The 19,780-nt window shown below is 44.2% G+C and overlaps 1 protein-coding gene across 2 annotated transcripts in view; it reads right to left on the minus strand.

Annotated features, from left to right (window-relative positions):
• Positions 1-476: 476 nt before the first annotated feature.
• Positions 477-19,780, minus strand: part of ACYP2 (acylphosphatase 2) — a 232,062-nt gene continuing 212,758 nt past the window's right edge. For both annotated transcript variants that reach the window (XM_077292287.1, XM_077292288.1), the window contains one exon: positions 477-1,251. In XM_077292287.1, the coding sequence (XP_077148402.1) occupies positions 1,137-1,251 (115 nt within the window). In that variant the 3' untranslated portion in view covers positions 477-1,136. The remainder of the gene's footprint in view (positions 1,252-19,780) is intronic.

Below are 19,780 nucleotides of genomic sequence, written 5' to 3' on the forward strand. Positions count from 1 at the left end.
CCCTGTCAGGTTTAATAAGTGGGATTTCTTGCCTTATAAATGGGGTTGGGACCATCAGTTGTGTTGTGCAGAAGTCTGGTGGATACACAGCTGATAGTCCTACTGAATAGACTGTTAGAATTTGTATTATGGCAAGAAAATAGCAGCTAAGTAAAGAAAAACAAGTGGCCATCATTACTTTAAGAAATGAAGGTCAGTCAGTCCAAAAAATTGGGAAAACCCAATTTCCACACATCGGCTGAGTGAGCTTGCTGTGACATAGCAGCACTTTCATACCATCACTATCTAGATGTTATCAAATATGGTGCTGTCAGTTGTTTTCTATGAGGTATAATACTGGGCGTACCTCTATATATATATATATAGGTATCTTTGATGGAGGTATTTTGATGGAGTTTTTTTTTTACTATTATTATTATTTACTAGTCAGTCTGAGAATATAGGGTATTTCACTGATTTTTCTTCCCTATTATCTCTCAGCCCAGTATATATAGGCATTTTTCACTGAGAGGGATTTTCTCTATTTTATCATAGATTTAATAATAAAGGTTATATTTTATAAGAGGGGCTTCTCTTTTGGTAAGCTGTTATATTTTCACCCCTGCGCATATATTAGTTTGTAACAATATCCAATTAGAAAATTTTTTAATCAGTCGACATGGATCCAATTAACTCAGATGGGTCATTCGCCAGGGTGGAGAGTGGATACAGAAAGTCTCTGACGCTACGGAGGAACTGTCCTGCCTGGCACAGAAAACCTATTGATCTGAATCTTCTCTGTGCAGTGCTCAGTTTCCACCTGTGGTGGCGCTACCTGGCAATTAAACATTTACTATCAGTTTGTCCCACATATTGAGCCGATCCCCAGGGATCCCAGCAATGGATCCGACTAACAAGCTGAGATTGACCAAAATGTAGTCTCTAGTTAGTCACAACACTGTATTTCATTAGAAACCTCGGTATAAGAGACAATTCCATCGATGCCTGAATGTTCAGTGACAAGTTAACCTGGAATATTACTAAAATAATTTATTTTGTTAATTTTGGAGAGTTAATAGTCGGTAAAACATTACGGTTCTATCGCACTACGTATATACTACACAGAAGCATATTTGTTATTTGTCGTATCTTCTTTCTTAGTATTTGGTACTAAATCCTGTGAATTGAAGACTAGGAATCTCCTTCTCGTTAGAAAAGTCAGTACGGTCAATCCTTGAGCTGGGACTTCCTACTTTACTCAGCCAGGCTTTCCTGAAAAAAAGAAAGAAAAATAATAGTCATAGTAATATGAATGAGTGATAAAGAAGAAAATGGGTCCTGAGAATATTCCTATTCTGCTTTTCTGTGCCCACTGTCGGGCTCATACACAGGTGGCCGGTGTCAGGATGGATACTTAGAGATCTGTCCACCATAAGGATACATTGTATACATTATATATATATATATATATATATATATATATATATATACACAGTACAGACCAAAAGTTTGGACACACCTCATTTAAAGATTTTTCTGTATTTTCATGACTATGAAAACTATACATTCACACAGAAGGCATCAAAACTATGAATTAACACATGTGGAATTATATACTTAACAAAAAAGTGTGAAACAACTGAAATTATGTCTTATATTCTAGGTTCTTCAAAGTAGCCACCTTTTGCTTTGATGACTGCTTTGCACACTCTTGGCATTCTCTTGATGAGCTTCAAGAGGTAGTCACCGGGAATGGTTTTCACTTCACAGGTGTGCCCTGTCAGATTTAATAAGTGGGATTTCTTGCCTTATAAATGGGGTTGGGACCATCAGTTTTGTTGTGCAGAAGTCTGGTGGATACACAGCTGATAGTCCTACTGAATAGACTGTTAGAATTTGTATTATGGCAAGAAAAAAGCAGCTAAGTAAAGAAAAACGAGTGGCTATCGTTACTTTAAGAAATGAAGGTTAGTCAGTCCGAAAAATTGGGAAAACCTTGAAAGTGTCCCCAAGTGCAGTGGCAAAAACCATCAAGCACTACAAAGAAGCTCACATGAGGACCGCCCCAGGAAAGGAAGACCAAGAGTCACTTCTGCTTCTGAGGATAAAAGGGTAAAGCATTTCTGTACTGGTCTAGTTGTGCTCTGTAAGTTAGTCCTGGATGCCAAAATATATTCCAAAATATGCAACAAAATCCTGAAATGAGGATCGTGAAAAAACAAGCATACAGTATGTTCATGTATGCAAAAACAAGTTTCTTTAAAGGGAATCTGTTGGCAGGTTTTTGCCATGTTATCTTATGGCAGCATGAGATAGGGGATGAGACACTGAATTTAGGGATGTGTCACTTATTAGGCTGTGTGCTGTTCTTTCAATTCAATGAATGGTTATCACAAGACTACAGTTTGTGTACCAAGTGGTCCAACTCTGACCCCAGCACTGATTAGATGCTTACTGTCAATATACATTGTACACAGAGCACCTGGTGTGGCGGAGTTAGCTGTCTCAGCTCTGCTTCACGCTACAGCTGAAGAATCTAATTGTGTCAGAACTGCTACACCCAGTAAACTAAGTGATACATCGCTGGAATCAGGGTCTCTCTTCCTACATTATGCTGCTCTCAGATGAGGTAGCAAAAACCTGTTGACCGATAATTTAGATTGTAAGGCTACGTTCACATTTGCGTTGTGCGCCGCAGCGCACAACGCAAACAAAAACGCGGCAAAACGCACGCTAAAACGCTGCGTTTTGCGCCGCATGCGTCCTTTTTGGCCGAAAGTTGGACGCAAAAAAAATGCAACTTGAAGCGTTTCTTGCGTCCAACGCTTGCGGCCATGCGGCGCAAAACGCAGCACAACGCATGTCCATGCGCCCCCATGTTAAATATAGGGGCGCATGACGCATGCGGCGCCGCTGCGGCGCCCGACGCTGCGGCGCTGACCGCAAATGTGAACGTAGCCTAAGTCCCTCTTTCTTCCATAAAACTTCTTAAATTGCCCATCTGTACTTTCTATTGAAGTTAGACTCAATGAGATTGAGTATAATGACCAAAATATAAAATGCTGAAACGGTAACAGATATGGTTGATACACTTCCAGGAATTGTCCTCGGCCACTAGCTTAATGCTGGCTTTGTATTACAGCACATAATGAAGGCAATTGGCCAATTGTGTCCTGAGGATTCACGGTGAGCATAAGCTGCGACATTGTCTTTCTACTTTAAAAAGGTTACATCTTTATTACCTGTTAAACGTCTCCTATTTCCCTTTACATGGCCGACGAATTGTTCTCCATGATTTTTAAATCTTGGTTGCACTTACTCAATTACTTTATCAAGTTGCAATGGTTTAGACACCTGATTTACAGAGGAACCACTGTAGTCAAAAAAGATTTACGGATTACAATTTATTCTCACACATGCCTTGCTTGGACCATCTCTTTAATCTCAATTTCTCAAAGAAACAAAAGGAGCGATTCCTCAAAGTGATTTCACCAGAAAGCTGGCGTAAAACACTTGGAAAAGTTTAAAAAATGTTGCAACTTTTCACATTTTTATGCCTGTTTCAAGCAGCTTCACTAAATTGAGATGATATAGGAAGCTATCATGGTCATGAATAGTGCCAGCATTTCTTACTCCTGAAATGTTAGTCTTGTTTCTGGCTGGAGTAACATATGTGGAGAAGTGCACACCACTAATAAAATGTGCTGAATTGATTAAAGTGAACCTGTCACCCCCCTGGCATTTATAACTAAAAGAGCCACCTTGTGCAGCACTAATGCTGCATTCTGTGAAGGTAGCTCTTTTATTTGGGGTCCCTTCCAACGCTGCAAAATTACTTTTTACAATTTGCCCACCATACCTTTAGTCTGTCTGGGGGGCACGTCTTTTCCCCACGGACACAAACGCCTCCCAGCCATCACTCAGCCCCTCCGTGTTCCGCCTCTGCCTTCATTAACGTCCACGGTGCCTACGCTGTAAGTTCCCATCATGTGAGTCGAAGGGCAGCTCAAACTGCGCATGCCTGAAAAAGGAACTTACAGTGCAGGCGCCGGGGACGTTAATGAAGGCAGAGGAGGCGGCGCGCGGCGCACGGAGGGGCTGAGGGATGGCTGGGAGGCGTTTGCATCCGGGGGGAAAAGACATGCTCCCCGGACAGACTACAGGTATGAGGGGCAAATTATAAAAAGTAATATTGCAGTGTTGGAAGGGACCCCCCCAAAAAGAGCCACCTTCACAGAATGCAGCATTAGTGCTGCACAAGGTGGCTTTTTTAGTTAAAAATGCCAGGGGGGGGTGACAGGTTCCCTTTAAGCAACATGCACCTCTTAATAAATTCAACGCATCACCCTCATTAAGACTGACGTATGCAGCACCGTTCAAAATAAATCAGTCCAAAGTTATCTAAACTCCCTGTTGGCCGTATTGCAAATCCAGGTTGGCCGTGTTGCACATCCATGTTGGCCGTGTTACACATCCATGTTGGCCGTGCTGCACATCCATGTTGGCCGTGTTGCACATCCATGTTGGCCGTGTTGCACATCCATGTTGGCCGTGTTACACATCCATGTTGGCCGTGTTACACATCCATGTTGGCCGTGTTACACATCCATGTTGGCTGTGCTGCACATCCATGTTGGCCGTGTTGCACTTCCATGTTGGCTGTGTTGCACATCAATGTTGGCCATGCTGCACATCCATGTTGGCCGTGTTGCACATCCATGTTGGCCGTGTTACACATCCATGTTGGCCGTGTTACAGATCCATGTTGGCCGTGTTAGAGATCCATGTTGGCCATGTTACAGATTGGAACAGAAGGGCTGCCATTATGTGATATTGGCATTTCATAACACCTTAGAAACATTTTAGACCAGTCTTTTTTTGAGGTACATATTAACTAATTTTTATATTTTTTTTTCTCTGCGGGAGGGGATTGCCTTCATTTTTTAAATACACTGTGTGCTATGAAGTCTAACAATGATTAACCATTTAAAAAATATTAATTTTTATTGATTTTTTTTCTTTAACATTTTGTTTTATGGAGGTTCTTTATATCTGCAGTCGCATCGCATGGGGGCCATTGCTGCTTTGCATGGGAAAGTGGGGCCTCTTAACTTTTGGGCTCCGGTGTTACTGAATTGTTTGCACCAATGATATGTCTGCCCCTGTCCTACCTCTGTTAGTGTCTATGATGGATTCATCCATTGTAAGGGCAATGTTTGGCACTATGGAATATATTGCTCTGTGAGGGCAAGATTTGACAGTATATGAACACTGTCTGGCTTTATGTAGGCACTGCATAACATTACTGCTCATCAATGCTGCTCACTCTGGGCAGAGTAGTGTTCCCCGTGTGTCTGGGCTGCGTACAGCGCTGGGTACTTAAGTGGTGTGTGGCCCTCTTCAAAGTGTGCAGGGTTTCTGGGCTTAAGATCACTGTTATACAATGTCCTTATGGCACTTCAGGAGATTCAGATTTACATATACAGATGACAACATTTATAAAGCACACGACAGCACCACTTTTCTATAGGAGTCATGTTTTATCTTGAATATATGTAAATTTTACCTAGAATTCCTTGTGAATAAAAAAACAAACCAATTTGTCATACTTTTCTTGTATGCGCATTTCTAAAATGTTTCCAAACTTGCAAATAAAAAATGTCATTATGTTGTAAAACTGAACAAATAAAGGGATATTGTCACTGTAAGTGTATAATACACAAGTACTCGTGCATCCATGGTTGGTGGGTGGCAGTGCAGTAAGTGAAGACCGCTAACAGGTGCACAGAACAATGATGAATGGATTTGCTGCCATACAAATATGAGATTCTACAGCACAAAGCCTCTATTTATACCCGATAACAAATTAGCATACATTTATTGAATAGTACAAAGACATGCTAAAGATATTACACAAGTTATCGTTACATGACCATTATAAAGCCACATTCGTTTTGGAAACAACCAAAGCTTGTTATATCTATACAGAAATACATAGGAAAGGATGGAGATTTATTGCTATTCTCATGTGGTTACACACTGATATAAGTGGGATGACATAAGATATATCCAAGACAGCTAGATATCGCTATCGAGGCATAATTTGCTAAGGGCATTGTTAACTCCTGTTGCCGAGGCCTGGATTTTTATGAAAAGTTGGGTAGGTTTGGTAGCGAAGCCTGACATTCTCTACCTCTCCTAAATTTGTTGTCCTCAATCAATCCAGGTGCTGGGCTTAAAGAGAAATAGTCACAGGGTCAAAACTGTCCAGTTTGTGCTCCTAATTTGTTCCCGTTGCCCCCCTGACCATTCCATTTTTTTTTTTTTAAATCCGCCAAAAGGTTCCAGAGATATTGACCCTTTTATTTAATACAAATGTTCATTTTTTTATCAAGAAGGCGTAGCCTACAGATTCTCTGGGCGGGTCTTTAGGCTGCTCTGCATAATTACCATGTGAGCCACGCCCCTTTATAAAGCCCATACAAATTTGCACTAAATAAAAAGGCCCAAATCTCTGAAACCGTACGGTGGATTTAAAAGAAGCAAAAAGCAAATAACTCAGGGGAGCAGGAGGAATAATGTAAGAGCAAAAATTGGCTACTTTTGACCTGGGGACAGGTCCTCTTTAAATCATAACTGGGTGGTTTAAGATGTGCACTTGAGATGGGGGGATCCCATATGAAGGGACTGATGGTATCTATCTGATGGTATGAGACCTACCAGACTCCAGTTGGACATTTTTGTGTTTGTTTCAGAGGGTCAGGAGTATGCCACATGTAGAGGGAGTGCTCAGCTGTAAAAGATATATCTAGCTATGGAGATAATTTACCACATTGGGCAAAGAGCGATGTATTATCTGAGCCTCATAGAAAGAAAAAGCAAATTTGGTTGTCCTGATTTAAAAAGTAAACAATATTGATGAGCGAACGTGCCCAGATAAAGTGTTATCGGAGCATGCTCGAGTGCTGAGCGAATAATATGCTCTAGTTCCTGCGGCCGTATGTCTCACGTCTGGTCGACAGCCACAACACGTGCATGGATTGTCTAACAAACAGGCAATCCCTGCATGTGTTGTGGCTGTCGAACAGTCATGAGACATGCGGGTGCTGTGACTCGAACATAATATCCGAGCACGACGAAGACACTCAGCACTCGAGCATGCTCCGATAACACCTTATCCGAGCACGTTCGCTCGTCACTAGTTAACAATTTGCCAAAAAAAAAAATCCAAATGATAAAACTGGTCTACAATAGTCTGATCATGTAGTCATGCTCATTTCTATCTGACCCCTCATTCTCGCAAACATACATTTCATTACGAGGACAAAAGCGTATGGCTGCAGAATCAACACACACAAGGTTTGTTTATAGTCTGTAGCCATGGAGACACATCAGCCAGCATAATAAATGGTGAACAATAGTATATTTGTAATGGAGACTCATATCAACGTTCATCTTTTTTTTCATTTTCTATAGGTGTTAAAATAATAATAATAATAAAAAAAAAAACAATTGCAAAGATATGGCATAAAAACTAAGGTTGTGCTTCAATTCACTGACATAAAAAATAAGGGAACAAACGATAAAGTGTATTAGAAATTACAATATTCTATTTTTTTGCCTCCAGTCACGCCCATTTTCTAATCTTTACTATTAAGTACAGTCCTATTGTCATAGGATATATTAGTATGTACAATGAGAACTGAGGGGGGTCTGAGGATGGAAGGACTGGTGTGAACCTCTCACAGTTGTTTGACATGGCAGAAGTCCATTCAGGATACGTTTGCAGGACAAGTCTGGAATGTAGGTACGGGGTCTCGATAGTAAAACACATTCGTCCATTATTTCCACAAGGTCACATAGAAGTTAGAGGATATCCCGAGGTTACGTGGGGACAGAATATAAATAAAGAAGGGACGTGCCCCAAGAAAGATTATGCCATCCAATGCCTGCGGATTGCAAGGATTAATATTAAACAAAGTGAATTAACTAAATGACAGAAATAGCCTGGGATTAAAAGCCCTCATTCTGCGTGTACGATAAGGAAGCCTGGTGGTGGGATTCTCAGGCCGCGTTATGTTATTCTGCATTCTGTCATCGCAATGTAAACTCCTATCGACTCTGCTTCCCTTTGTCTACATTAAGCATTGTGACTCTGTTATGTTTTCCTCGTTACAGACTTCCGGTCACATTGTTACTCAATAATTCCATTAGCACCAGCAGAAGAACTGGAGCATACACTAAGCAGGATAGAAAGGCCGTGCCAGTGAGCGGCTACACGTACCGGCAGGTCAGAATCATGGCACTGATTTGTCTATGTGGAGGGTGTATCCATGGAAATGCACTTCCAAGTAAATTATGTGGATTTTCTGCAAAACGCTACATGTGTCTGTAAGGTTCATTTCCCACTATTGAGTCTTTACAGCTCCAAAATTTTTGATGGAATTTATAGAAATCTCATGCCCATTGTGTTTTTTTAGGTTGTGTAAATTGACCTGTGGTGTGTTTTTGAAATCCACAAAATGTCAATTTTTCTTTTATTTTTTTATGTGCAGATTTTCTCCATAGAACTGCATTAGATGTGGAAAATCCAAAGTTAAAAAAAAATATTTTTGCTGCAGAAATGCATGAAAGTTGCAGATAATCTGTGCATGACAGTATCAAAAAGGCTATGTGCACACATTGTGGATTTCTGTGCAGATTTTTCCGCTCAGTCTTTGAAAAATCCGCAGGTAAAACGCGATGATTTCCAGTGTTTTTTGTGCGGATTTCACCTGCGTTTTACCACCTGCAGATTCCTATAAAGGAACAGATGTAAAACGCTGCGGAATCCTCACAGAGTTGACATGCTGCAGAAAATACAATGCAGTGTTTCCGTGCTTTATTTTCCGCAGCATGTGCATTGCGGATTTTGTTTTCCATAGGTTTACATGGTACTGTAAACCGGATGGAAAACTGCTGCGAATCCGCAGCGTCAAATCCGCAACGTGTGCACATACCCAAAAGGTTTGTCAAAGTCAAACACCAGGAAATATCAAAAACAAAACAGCTTTATTTATAACATTACATCCCAAAAAGAGAAAAAAAATGCAGGGTCAAAGACACCATAAAAACTCATGTAAAAAACGTACAAAAAAAAGCAAGAAACCTACCTTAGGCCGGTTTCACACGTCAGTGGCTCCGGTACGTGAGGTGACAGTTTCCTCCCGTACCGGAGACACTGACACACGTAGACCCATAAAAATCAATGCATCTGTTCAGATGTCATTGATTTTGTGCGGACCGTGTGCGGACCGTGTCTCCGTGTGCCAAACACGGAGACATGTCAGTGTTCGTGGGAGCGCACGGATTACACGGACCCAATAGAGTCAATGGGTCCGCGTAAAACACGCACCTCACACGGACATTCTCCGTCTGGGGTCCGTGTGCGTGCCGGAGACAGCGCTACAGTAAGCGCTGTCCCCCCCACATGGTGCTGAAGCCGCCATTCATATGTTCCCTGTAGCAGCGTTTGCTATAGAGAAAATATGAATGATAGTGTTTAAAATAAAGATCCATGTGTCCGCCGCCCCCCCACCCCCTGTGCGCCCCCCCGCTGGTCAGAAAATACTTATCCGGGTCCCCCGTCGGCTGTCGCTCCTTCCTGTTCTGGCCGCGGCTTCTCTACTGTATGCGGCCGATTACACTCATGAATATGTGGCTCCACCTCCAATAGGGGCGGAGCCGCCTATTCATGAGTGTAAATGAGCGGCCCCACGTGACCGCATACAGTAGAGAAGCCGCGGCCAGACCAGGAAGGAGCGACTGCCGACGGGGGATCCGGGTGAGTATTTTCTGACCAGCGGGGGGGGCGCACAGGGGGTGGGGGGGCGGCGGACACATGGATCTTTATTTTAAACACTATTCTTCATATTTTCCCTGCAGCAAACGTTGCTGCAGGGATGATATGAATCGCAGCTTCAGCACCATGCAGAGTGGGTACCACACGCTCCGTGTGGTACCCACTCGCCATACGGGCGGCACACGTGTGCCGCAGGTATGGCCTCCGTGAGTTCCCAGGCACACGGACACGGATAACTCCGGTACCGATTTATTCCGGTACCGGAATTATCTGGACGTGTGGGACAGCCCTCAGGGAATATGTGCAGAAATGATGCCGAAAATCTGTTACATCAAAAACTCACCAAATATTCATTGTCGAAATGTTGCTTACAACTGTTATGTTCTCATTCTGTTCCCTTTGTCATATATTTATATATAAATATTTTAGACACTTACATGAAAAAAGTGTTACCACTGTCATCAGTGTTTTGCATCAGTGTGTCCGTTTTTGCCGTCAGTGTGTCATCAGTATTTTTCAAAGGTGGATAAAGAACCTTTGCCATTTGTGTGCTGTACGTGTTTTCCCCGGACCCATAGCCTTGTTTTGTCCCTTGTCCCTGTCTACTGGAAAAAACATGCACCATGGATTATAATGTTATAATGGGTACGTGCTGGATCTATGAAGAAAACAGATACAACATGTACGTGCAACACGGACATCTGATTGAGGTCCAAAGGGTTAGACATTGGAATGGAGCTCGCCCTGTCACACACCACAAATGTTATTACTGGGTGCCGTTGGGTTTATGTGGATGTAAAAGACAGGGCTTGATAGGATGCCTATTAGTTTTATGCTGACAGTCATACTACACTGCAATCCAAAAACCGCAGTGCTTTATAAAAGCTATCGAACACAGTCTAAAAATCAGTTCAGTTTAATTTACTGAAAAATAAATCCTGGTTTTTTTTATAGAAAAAACAATAACGGTAATATCTCAAACTTTTAAATGAATAATGCTGACTTTTTTTGTAGAAATTAAAATAATGTAAAAATGACAATTTGGTCTGATAATATAAACCTGTATCGACCTTCCATGACACGCCATACACGCTGATGCAGCGCCCCAGAGTCCTGGTCGTGGCAGTACTGTGGCTCCGCCACTATGGGGAGCTATGGTGCGTCTGATGGCACTGAAGGAGTTCATCTGATCAGGTATCACAGACACCAATACATTTCACAGCCGGGCCTCCGGGGGGAGCTAAGGGTTCTATTCACTAGGCCACTCCCCACCATAGTGGGTAAACTGGGGGTCAGGCAGGAAGTTAGTCAGAAAGCTGACTGGGTTGGAACCAGGCAACACCTTGTGGCAGAGGGTGTTGTGGGGGAAGATACAGTAGGGTCTCTGTCAGGGGTGGGATCCTGACAGAGGCTTGGCAACTTGAACGAACGTAACGGGACCGTGCCTGCTCAGGATAGCGGCGGTGCCCAAGGAAGGACCAGAAGCGAGATAGATTGTGCTGAGTGAGAAACGAGATCAAGCAATAGGAGAATTCCAGTAGGGGTCGTGCTGTAAGACCGAAGCAACACCCTACTGAGGCGCACTACCGGTGCCCGGAACGCCGAGGGAGTATTACAACATCCAGCTTCAAGCGATACTCTAAACAGCGGCAGGACAGTCAGTCTAAGGCGGGCTGTCTAACTTAAATCACCTATGCAGTCTTGGGGGGCAACTTGTGGAGAGGGGCGACTCTAGGGTCCCGGAAGAGCTCCGAACCTACCCGTCAAACGGGTGCCGTCCCAACCAGAACATCAGGGAGGGACGGAGGATTAGCAGAACATCATCTAATCGAGTTGTGAAGGAACTTAAGAAACAGACACAACAGTTGTGGGGACTTTCCGTAAGCACAGCAGGGAAGGACCGCAACACATAGCGCTAGAAGGAAGGCACAGATTTCCACCTGCTAAGAGAACTCTGGAGGTGTCATTGGACCGGCCGGACTTGCGCAGCCTGGTTATCCAGATTCTGGACTGAGGACCCAGAGATCTTCAGTAAAGAGGTAAAGAGACTGCAACCTGGTGTCCTCGTTATTTACTGCACCGCACCACTACCGCTTCACCACCATCATCCGTCATACTTATCTATCCACATCATTTACTGTGCGCCCCTCGGCAGGGTCACGGACCGGGGCCTAGCCACCATGACAACCCCAGAGCAGAGACTCAGAGGCCCGGTACCGGGTACCCCTCGGCCCTGCGGCAGTGGGGGCGCTGCACTGACTACTGATGTTGGTTCCTCAGCATGGACGCTCTGCTTGGTTTCTTTTCATTCGTATGTCTGATTGAACAGGCCGAAGGAAATATGAAAGATAGGGCAGGAGAAAAAGATGATGCACTGAGGACCGGGCAGCGGGACAGGTAAGCAATGAGGTGAGTTTAAGGAAGGAGGAGTACGAGGACGCGGCCGGAGAGATGAGTATGTAGTCATCCCCGCATGGAGAGCGCAGGGAAACCATGCAGGGGAGCAAGCAATGGACGTTACAGTAATCCCCCTTTACACCTCATCTTCAAGCTCGCAAGGACTCCCTGCAGAGAAGATGGAGCTAGATTCTTCCTCCTAAGCTCCCACAACCTCTCAGCAGCACCACGATCTCTCCAAGCCACTGGAAGAAAGGTTATGTCTCCCACCTTCTTCTTGGTCAGGATGCTTCTCACCAACTGGACATCCAGGAGCAAAACGGAGTGGGTTTGGAAACAGGAACCTTAAATTGCTCAGTCTCTCTTAGCCCGGCAAGGCTGACTATTCCCTTGGAAGAAATGAAGATGGACTGGGATTCTTCCTCCTGGTTGGTAGATAATAGAGACTCAGAAGATGTCTCTGCCTTGACGTTCTCATCCTGGTACCACCTGGAAGCAGAAGGTACCTTTTCAGGATCAATCTTCAAAGTGGTCTCACCGAGGATTTGTCCTTGAGGCAGGGGGGTTTCAGGAAACAGGTCATTGGAACAACTGCCTGCTGGAGAAGATGGCATCACTGGAGGCCCAACTGGTAGTGTAGCGACCAGACACGTGTTGCAACACTACTGTCCCCAATGAAGTACTTCACTGGACCTCCAGTCTAGCACAGGCTCATTAGTTCTTAGAAAAGGAAGACCTAAGAAAAGTTGGTGAAAGATATCAAACAGCACATAGAAAGCAATTTTCTCTGACTGGAGTACTCCTATCTGGAGTTCTAGAGGTTCTGTGACTACTTGAACTACTTGTAGTAGGTCCTTCCCTTCGACGGATGTTATACTCAGCGGATTCTGGAGGCATCGAACAGGAATTTGACACCGATCTACCACAGCCTGCTGTATGAAATTTCACTCTGAACCGGGGTCAAGATAAGCTGTTTAGTTGAACCGGATACCTCCACAGGTCACGGATGCATTCAAAAGTCAGTGGTGAAGAATCTCCACTCTCACCTGGGGAAGCTCCACCTACAGGCCCTAGGTTTTGGAATTTTTAAGGTCTCTCAGGACAGCAGCGAATTAAGTTCTTGGCGCTACCGCAGCCAAAGCACACTCCCTTGACACGAGCATGTTCCTTCTGCTGCTCTGCCAGCCTAACGCGATCAACCTGATTGAGCTCAGTGTAGACGCATATCTCAGGTAGCTGGGGAACAAGCGGTCTCTGGAAAGATGGAGCCAAACGTGACAGTTTCCTTTCACGCGTCACTTCTCTGGTCCACTCTTGAAACCTGAGGTTGATCCAAAATGCTAGGGAGATTAATTCGTCTAGAGTGGCAGGGCTAGACCAGTCGGTTTGACCTTGATCTTACCTCCCAGAAGGCGGCTACGAATGCTTCGTTGTTACAACCTAGTTCGGAAAACAAGTTACAGTACCGGACAGCATACTGGCTGATGGATAAATCTCCTTGACGTAGTCTGAGATGGGAAGATGCAGTGGAGAAAGCACTACCAGGTTTGTCAAAGATCGTTCAGAAAGCCACCATGAAGGCCTGTAGGTCCATGGTCACAGGATACCCTCTCTCTCACAAAGGGTTAGTCCATACCAGGGCATCTCCTGTAAGGTTTTACATCAGAAATCCCACTTTAACCCCATCAGATGGGAACTGATGGGCCAAAAGCTCACAGTGCAAGGTGCACTGGTTCAAGAATCCATGGCATTGCTTTGGATCTCCGTTGAATCGTGATGGAGCCGATAAACGAGGATTAACTCTGGTATCATAGGTTGCAGGCTGAGTATGGTCAGCCATAACTGCGTCAACTTGAGCTGGAGCGGAAGAAGCAGCCATGGTCAGATCATCTAGACACATTTTCTCAGTTCATAGATACGACAACATTTTTTCTTGCTGATTTCACTGGCTGGTCAGCTCTTGATACAGCTCCGAGTCCTGGGGAATCTTGGGATCAGCGGAATCCATGGCCTGAAGAAAATGTCATGCCCGCAGGTGGCGCATGTGGTTCATGGAACAACTGTGCAATGTACCGGACTTACCTTTGAGGAGCGTAACTAAGCAACTACCTTGGTGTTCATAGGAGCCTCTGGTGGGGAGGTCAGGCTTGTGCAGAAGGTAGCTGCCAAGTGCTACTCCAGGGTAGCATCCGGCAGTAGCAGCTGTCTCCAATGGTCAGAGATGTTAATTTGGATAGAGTCCTACACAGGGCAAGATGGCCACTTGTGAGGAACAGACTGTGCAGCTTTGGAAAGCAGACAGGGTGGCCATTTGGGACAGGCACAGACACACAGGTCTCGGGAAATGGCTTCAGGGCAGGCTCGGACTGGCCCACAGGGTAACAGGGGAATCCCCCAGTGGGCCCATATGTAGACCTGGGCTCCCAACCCCACTGTATGGGCAGTGCTTGGCATAATTCGCTTGATTCACTCTGTACAGACAAAAACAGCATCTCATCATTCATTAATCACGCTACCCAGTTTATTATATATATATATATATATATATATATATATATATATATATATAGGTAAATATGTGAACGAAGGTATTATATTTACATGCAGGTGAAAAGTGGGCCCCCCCAAAGTAAATATATACAGTTAACAAATGATATTGTTGGATTTTACATTATGGCACAACTCATTGTGACATGATTTTTTGAACGTTCTACATCTTTATACCAAGTAAACAGATTCACGAGCGTCTTATGTAGAGGCGGCTGCTCCTTTAAAATTATAGACTTATCTGACATCTAAAATAAGCTTGAAAAGTTCTGAGCTGCTTCTATTGCTAATTAAACATTCATAAGCAGTCATATTTCCTCACAATGTACAGTCAAACAGTGCCAAGAATAGCCAAGCCACTGCAGAGATCATGCCCGGCATTGTGAAGAGACGTAACAAAGTTATCTGGAGAACAGATCTAAGAGTAGAATGAAAAGAGAAAGATGAAAACCCTTCCAGGTAGGAAAGCTGCAGTGAACATTTCACTTTATTATATACTGCAGTGGCTCAGATTACAGGTTACGGGTTTTCACTACAATATGTACTGATGAAATATCGACAGGATTTGACATGGTATCCATGTCTGATCCGTGGTGCCGCATTTGATGACTCCCCCACTGATTATTCAAATAAATGTACTGCGATTCCAAGTGAAATACAATGGTTATTCTGCCTTTTTTTTAAAAACAGCACCACGCCCTTCCTAGGCACGTCTCAGGATGTCTGAACAGTATTAATTACTGTGAGGGAAGGTGAAGACGACTGTATTTTCAGTCTAAGTGCAATCTGACAGAACATCGTATCACTCTCTGACCAATTTTAGTGCAGCGCCCCAGGGTCTTGGTCGTTGCCGTAATATCATTCTCCTCTAGGGGGAGTGATGTTACGTTTGGAGGCAATAAAGGAGATCTCTTTACCAGGTATCACAAACATACAACACATTTCATACTCCAATCCACCAGGGGGAGCTATTCTCCTATTTATTAGGGCACTCTTCACACTTAGGTAAAACTGGTGGCCTGGAGAGGAAGTTAGGCAGTTGCTGTCTGAGCTTCGCTCAGGTAGTTGGTCCCTGATAGGGGTGGGATCCTGTCAGAGGCCTAGACAGAAGGTCACGGAGCTGCGCCTGCCCCACGTGTGGTAGTTCCTAAGAAAGGACACGAACAGAGAACTGTATTGTAGAGAGGATGAGAAACAAAGTCATAGCAAAAGGAGTGGAAACCAGAAGGAGTTCTGCCCTGCACAGGCTGCCTCCTTCTGAAGTGCAAGATCCGGTAGCTGGAACACCGAGGAAGCAACAGTCCTTTATGCCTTGCTCCAGAGACCGGCAGGACAGTTAATTTCACGTTACTGATCTGTCCCATACCCAGGAGGCACGGTGGCACCCACGAGAGGCCGGGGCCTGTAAAAAGCCTCACGCCACCGGTCATACGGGTTGTCCTATCCATCTGGGGACAGAGAGAGAGATAACATCTAGAACATCTACAACATCATTTATGAGAGGCTCAGCAATAAGGTACTACAACACCCAGGCGCTAGAGGAAGGCTACTGACTTACACCTGGATAAGGGGTCTCTGGATTTGCCTCCAAACTGGCCGGACTCTGCCTGCCCTGTGATCTGGTGCTCTGGACTGTGGATGCTGAAGCCTTCAGAAAAAGGTAAAGAGACTGCAACCTTGTATCCTCGTTCTTCACTGGGCCTCTCACCATCCACCATCTATACACTGGGAAGCCCTGGGGATACACTTCACCTGTGGGAAGGTATACCATCTAGCTGCCGAAACATCACCCCAGGGGACCCCTTTAAGCAGCGTCGGTCACCCTGACCAAATACCACAGGTGGCGTCACAAGACCTTTCCCTTTTAACACGGACCTCCCGAGGGCCACAGACCGGGTCAGCCAAGGTGACATCCCCTTGCGAACCGAAGGACCCGGTACCGAGTAACCCCTTGTCCTTGGGGGCACTCCATTAGTCTATGGGGCCGTGCACATGTCCCATTTTTTCCGTGGACAGAGATGGACCAATGAAAAAAATCTCTGCATGTCTAAGTTTGATTCCCTGTTCATATCACACTCGGCCATGCAAGGCAATGAGTTCGTAGAAACCATCGGACTCACTAGGATGACAACTAAGTGCAGTCCGATTTCCATGGCCTCACAGAATGGAGAAGAGGGAGACTTTTTTTCTCCACCTTCTCCTCATCCGAGAGATCAGATCTCATGCTGATCAAACTTTGATCAGAGTTTGATCAGACAGTCAATTGCATAATTGTCCGATTCTCTGAGAGAATCTACGATCTACAGTCGTCTGCTAATTTTATATATCTTAAAGGAGTTTAGTCAAGTTGGCATCTTTATGAGGGCACCTGGCTTCCCGCTCTGAACTGTGTGCTCTCATAGCCTGGTAGTAGCTGGATTTAAGAAAATCTGTCCAGCTTCAGAGCGGGACATGCGGTAGCATAGATTCTGATGCTACCGTATGCTCCTGGCCTAGGTAGCTGATGAGGATGGCTAGTATCCAGATCTGTGGAGAACGGAATGGGTTTTTAATAATAGCTTGCTTTATCAAAGATTTAGTAATTTTGCTTTTTTAAGAAATTTAAACAACTGCTTTAAAAGGAGTCTGTCACCCACTGGGACGTATATGACCAATTAATATGGGCATACAGGTGAGAGAAATGTTACCTAGTCTTATTGTTGCAAAATCTTATTTTCTTTCTTTATGCTAATGATTCCTTCCAGGCTCCAGGACATGCAGTGCCTGGAAGAAATCCCTGCCTCCTGTCTACATTTTAATACTACCCCCTCCCATTCACGTCATTTCTGGCGCTGGAATCTAGCGCCTGCGCCCTGCGCTCCCTCCACAATCTGTACCTTTTGCTCCCTTCTATCGGTACTGCATTCAGGGATCTTCTGCGCAGGTGACCTCCGCTCCAATGACGATAAGGTGCTCTCTCCACTTCCTCCATGTATAGTCATTGCTATGTATACATGGTTCCTAGCGATGACTGTGCAGGGAGGAAGGGTGGAGAGCACCTTATTGTCGCACACGCCGGAGGTCACGGTGACTAGCCGGAGCCTGTGCAGAAGATCCCTGAATACACTGCCCATAGAAAGGAGGAAAAGGTAAGGATTGTGGAGGGAGTGCAGGCGCAGAATTCTGGGGCCATAATTGGTGTGCATGGGAGGGGGGTTGTAGTAAAATGAAGACAGGAGGCAGGGATTTCTTCCAGGCACCGCACGCCATGGAGCCATTCATTAGGATAAAAAAAATAAGATTTCTCAACAACAAGACCACAGATAAGAGGTATTGAGGTAGGACTAGTGTAACATTTCTCTCACCTGTATGCCCATATCATATGGTATGGTCATATAAGTCCTGGGGGTGACAGATTCCCTTTAAGCTACACAGACAGTAAATGGCCAGTCCACTTTTTCTGTTCTGCTTAAGGTCTATGTTTGTATCCACATTCACATTGCAGTCATTGCTTGACATGTGACATTACATACAAACTGCTACAAACTGTTTAGTTCTTCTTGAACTTGTTATTAGGTTCATGTTGTTCCCAAAACAATACATGGTTAGTTTCTCTCTTTATTAATTTGTCGCTGAGTGGGTGTAATAGATATTGGCCAGTGTTTTAGAGCTCATAATTCGACAATCCTAATGCTGGAATCATTTATTTAATCTTACTGTATATAATAAGAGGCAGCTTTTTTACAATGCCTTGAAAGAGTTTTCATACCCCGTGAACTTTTCCACATTTTTTTACGTTACATCCACAAAGTTAAATTTTATTGGGATTTTATGTGCTATACGAACACAAAGTAGTTTGTGAAGTTATACACGAACGCACCACTCATTGTGTCTGTGACACAGTGAGTGACAGTTCCGCCGTCCAATCTGGGGCCGGGGAGTGCTGAGCTCTCAATGTTGTGAGTCACAGTTGATCCGTCTAATTAGGGCTGGGGCATGCTGAGTTTCCTCCAGGCGTCTCCCATCCTGGGTTATTATCTGACTATTTAGCTGGCTGTCTATATCTGACTGCTGCTGGTTGTAGCTTAGCTAAAGTGGTGTGTGTTTGGTCTGTGCTCCGAGCTCTTATATGCTAATCTTTGTTGCCTGACCTTGGATTTGCCTTTGACCATCTGTTTACCTAGCCCCTTTTGTCTTGATCAGCTACCATCTTGAAATTCTGACCTCGAACCGTGACCTGACTACTCCTCTGTCTTTCCCTTTAGTTTACAACTAGCTGTCTTGGTATCTGACCCCAGCTTCTTGACTACACTGCCTCACAGTTTGTAGCGTCACATCAACATACAGTGCGTATACATTTCAAGGAGGAATAACAGAGGAATAACACAATGCAGAGTTATAAAAAAAATGCTCCAGAATATTTGATGAAGAATAGAGGCATTTACCAAAACTGTCATGTCAGAGATGATGACAGTTCCTCTTTAACTAATAGACAAATGCCGAAGGTACAAAAACAAAACAGAGATCAAAGTATGACATAAAATACAAATTTAAGAGTTTGTCAATAAAAGAAAGAGGTTTAATGAGGCGGGAATCCTAATTTATCTCAAACTGGCGTATGGATGGCATTGAAATTGTTTTAAATAGATTTGTATCATTGCTGAGATGGGCTTGCATTTGATTTTGCTGACAGCAAGAGACTTCCATGCATTGTAAGGTCTAGTGCCAGACAAAAAGGGAAGAGTCTCGTTTGCAGCGTGGACTCACCTTATAAATTATTCAGACACTAAGTGCATTATGCTTCTCCTTGTTCTGTAGCTGAAGCTGTGAGAAACAAGAGCAGGAACCTTGATGGAACAGCATTCAGGATATGTGGCGCCTGACATCTACGCAAGCTTCAATGGATACCTCTGTTATTGCACGTAAATTATCCGAAGACCCCTTTTTATCCGAAGCTTATGACTGAGTCTTTTTTTTCCCTTTACACTTTACATTATATTATTTAAGGTAACTGGGTCAGTAGACTAATGCAATTAT

This window comes from Ranitomeya variabilis, chromosome 2 (assembly GCF_051348905.1).
Source record: "Ranitomeya variabilis isolate aRanVar5 chromosome 2, aRanVar5.hap1, whole genome shotgun sequence".
NCBI classification, from domain to species: Eukaryota; Metazoa; Chordata; class Amphibia; order Anura; family Dendrobatidae; genus Ranitomeya; species Ranitomeya variabilis.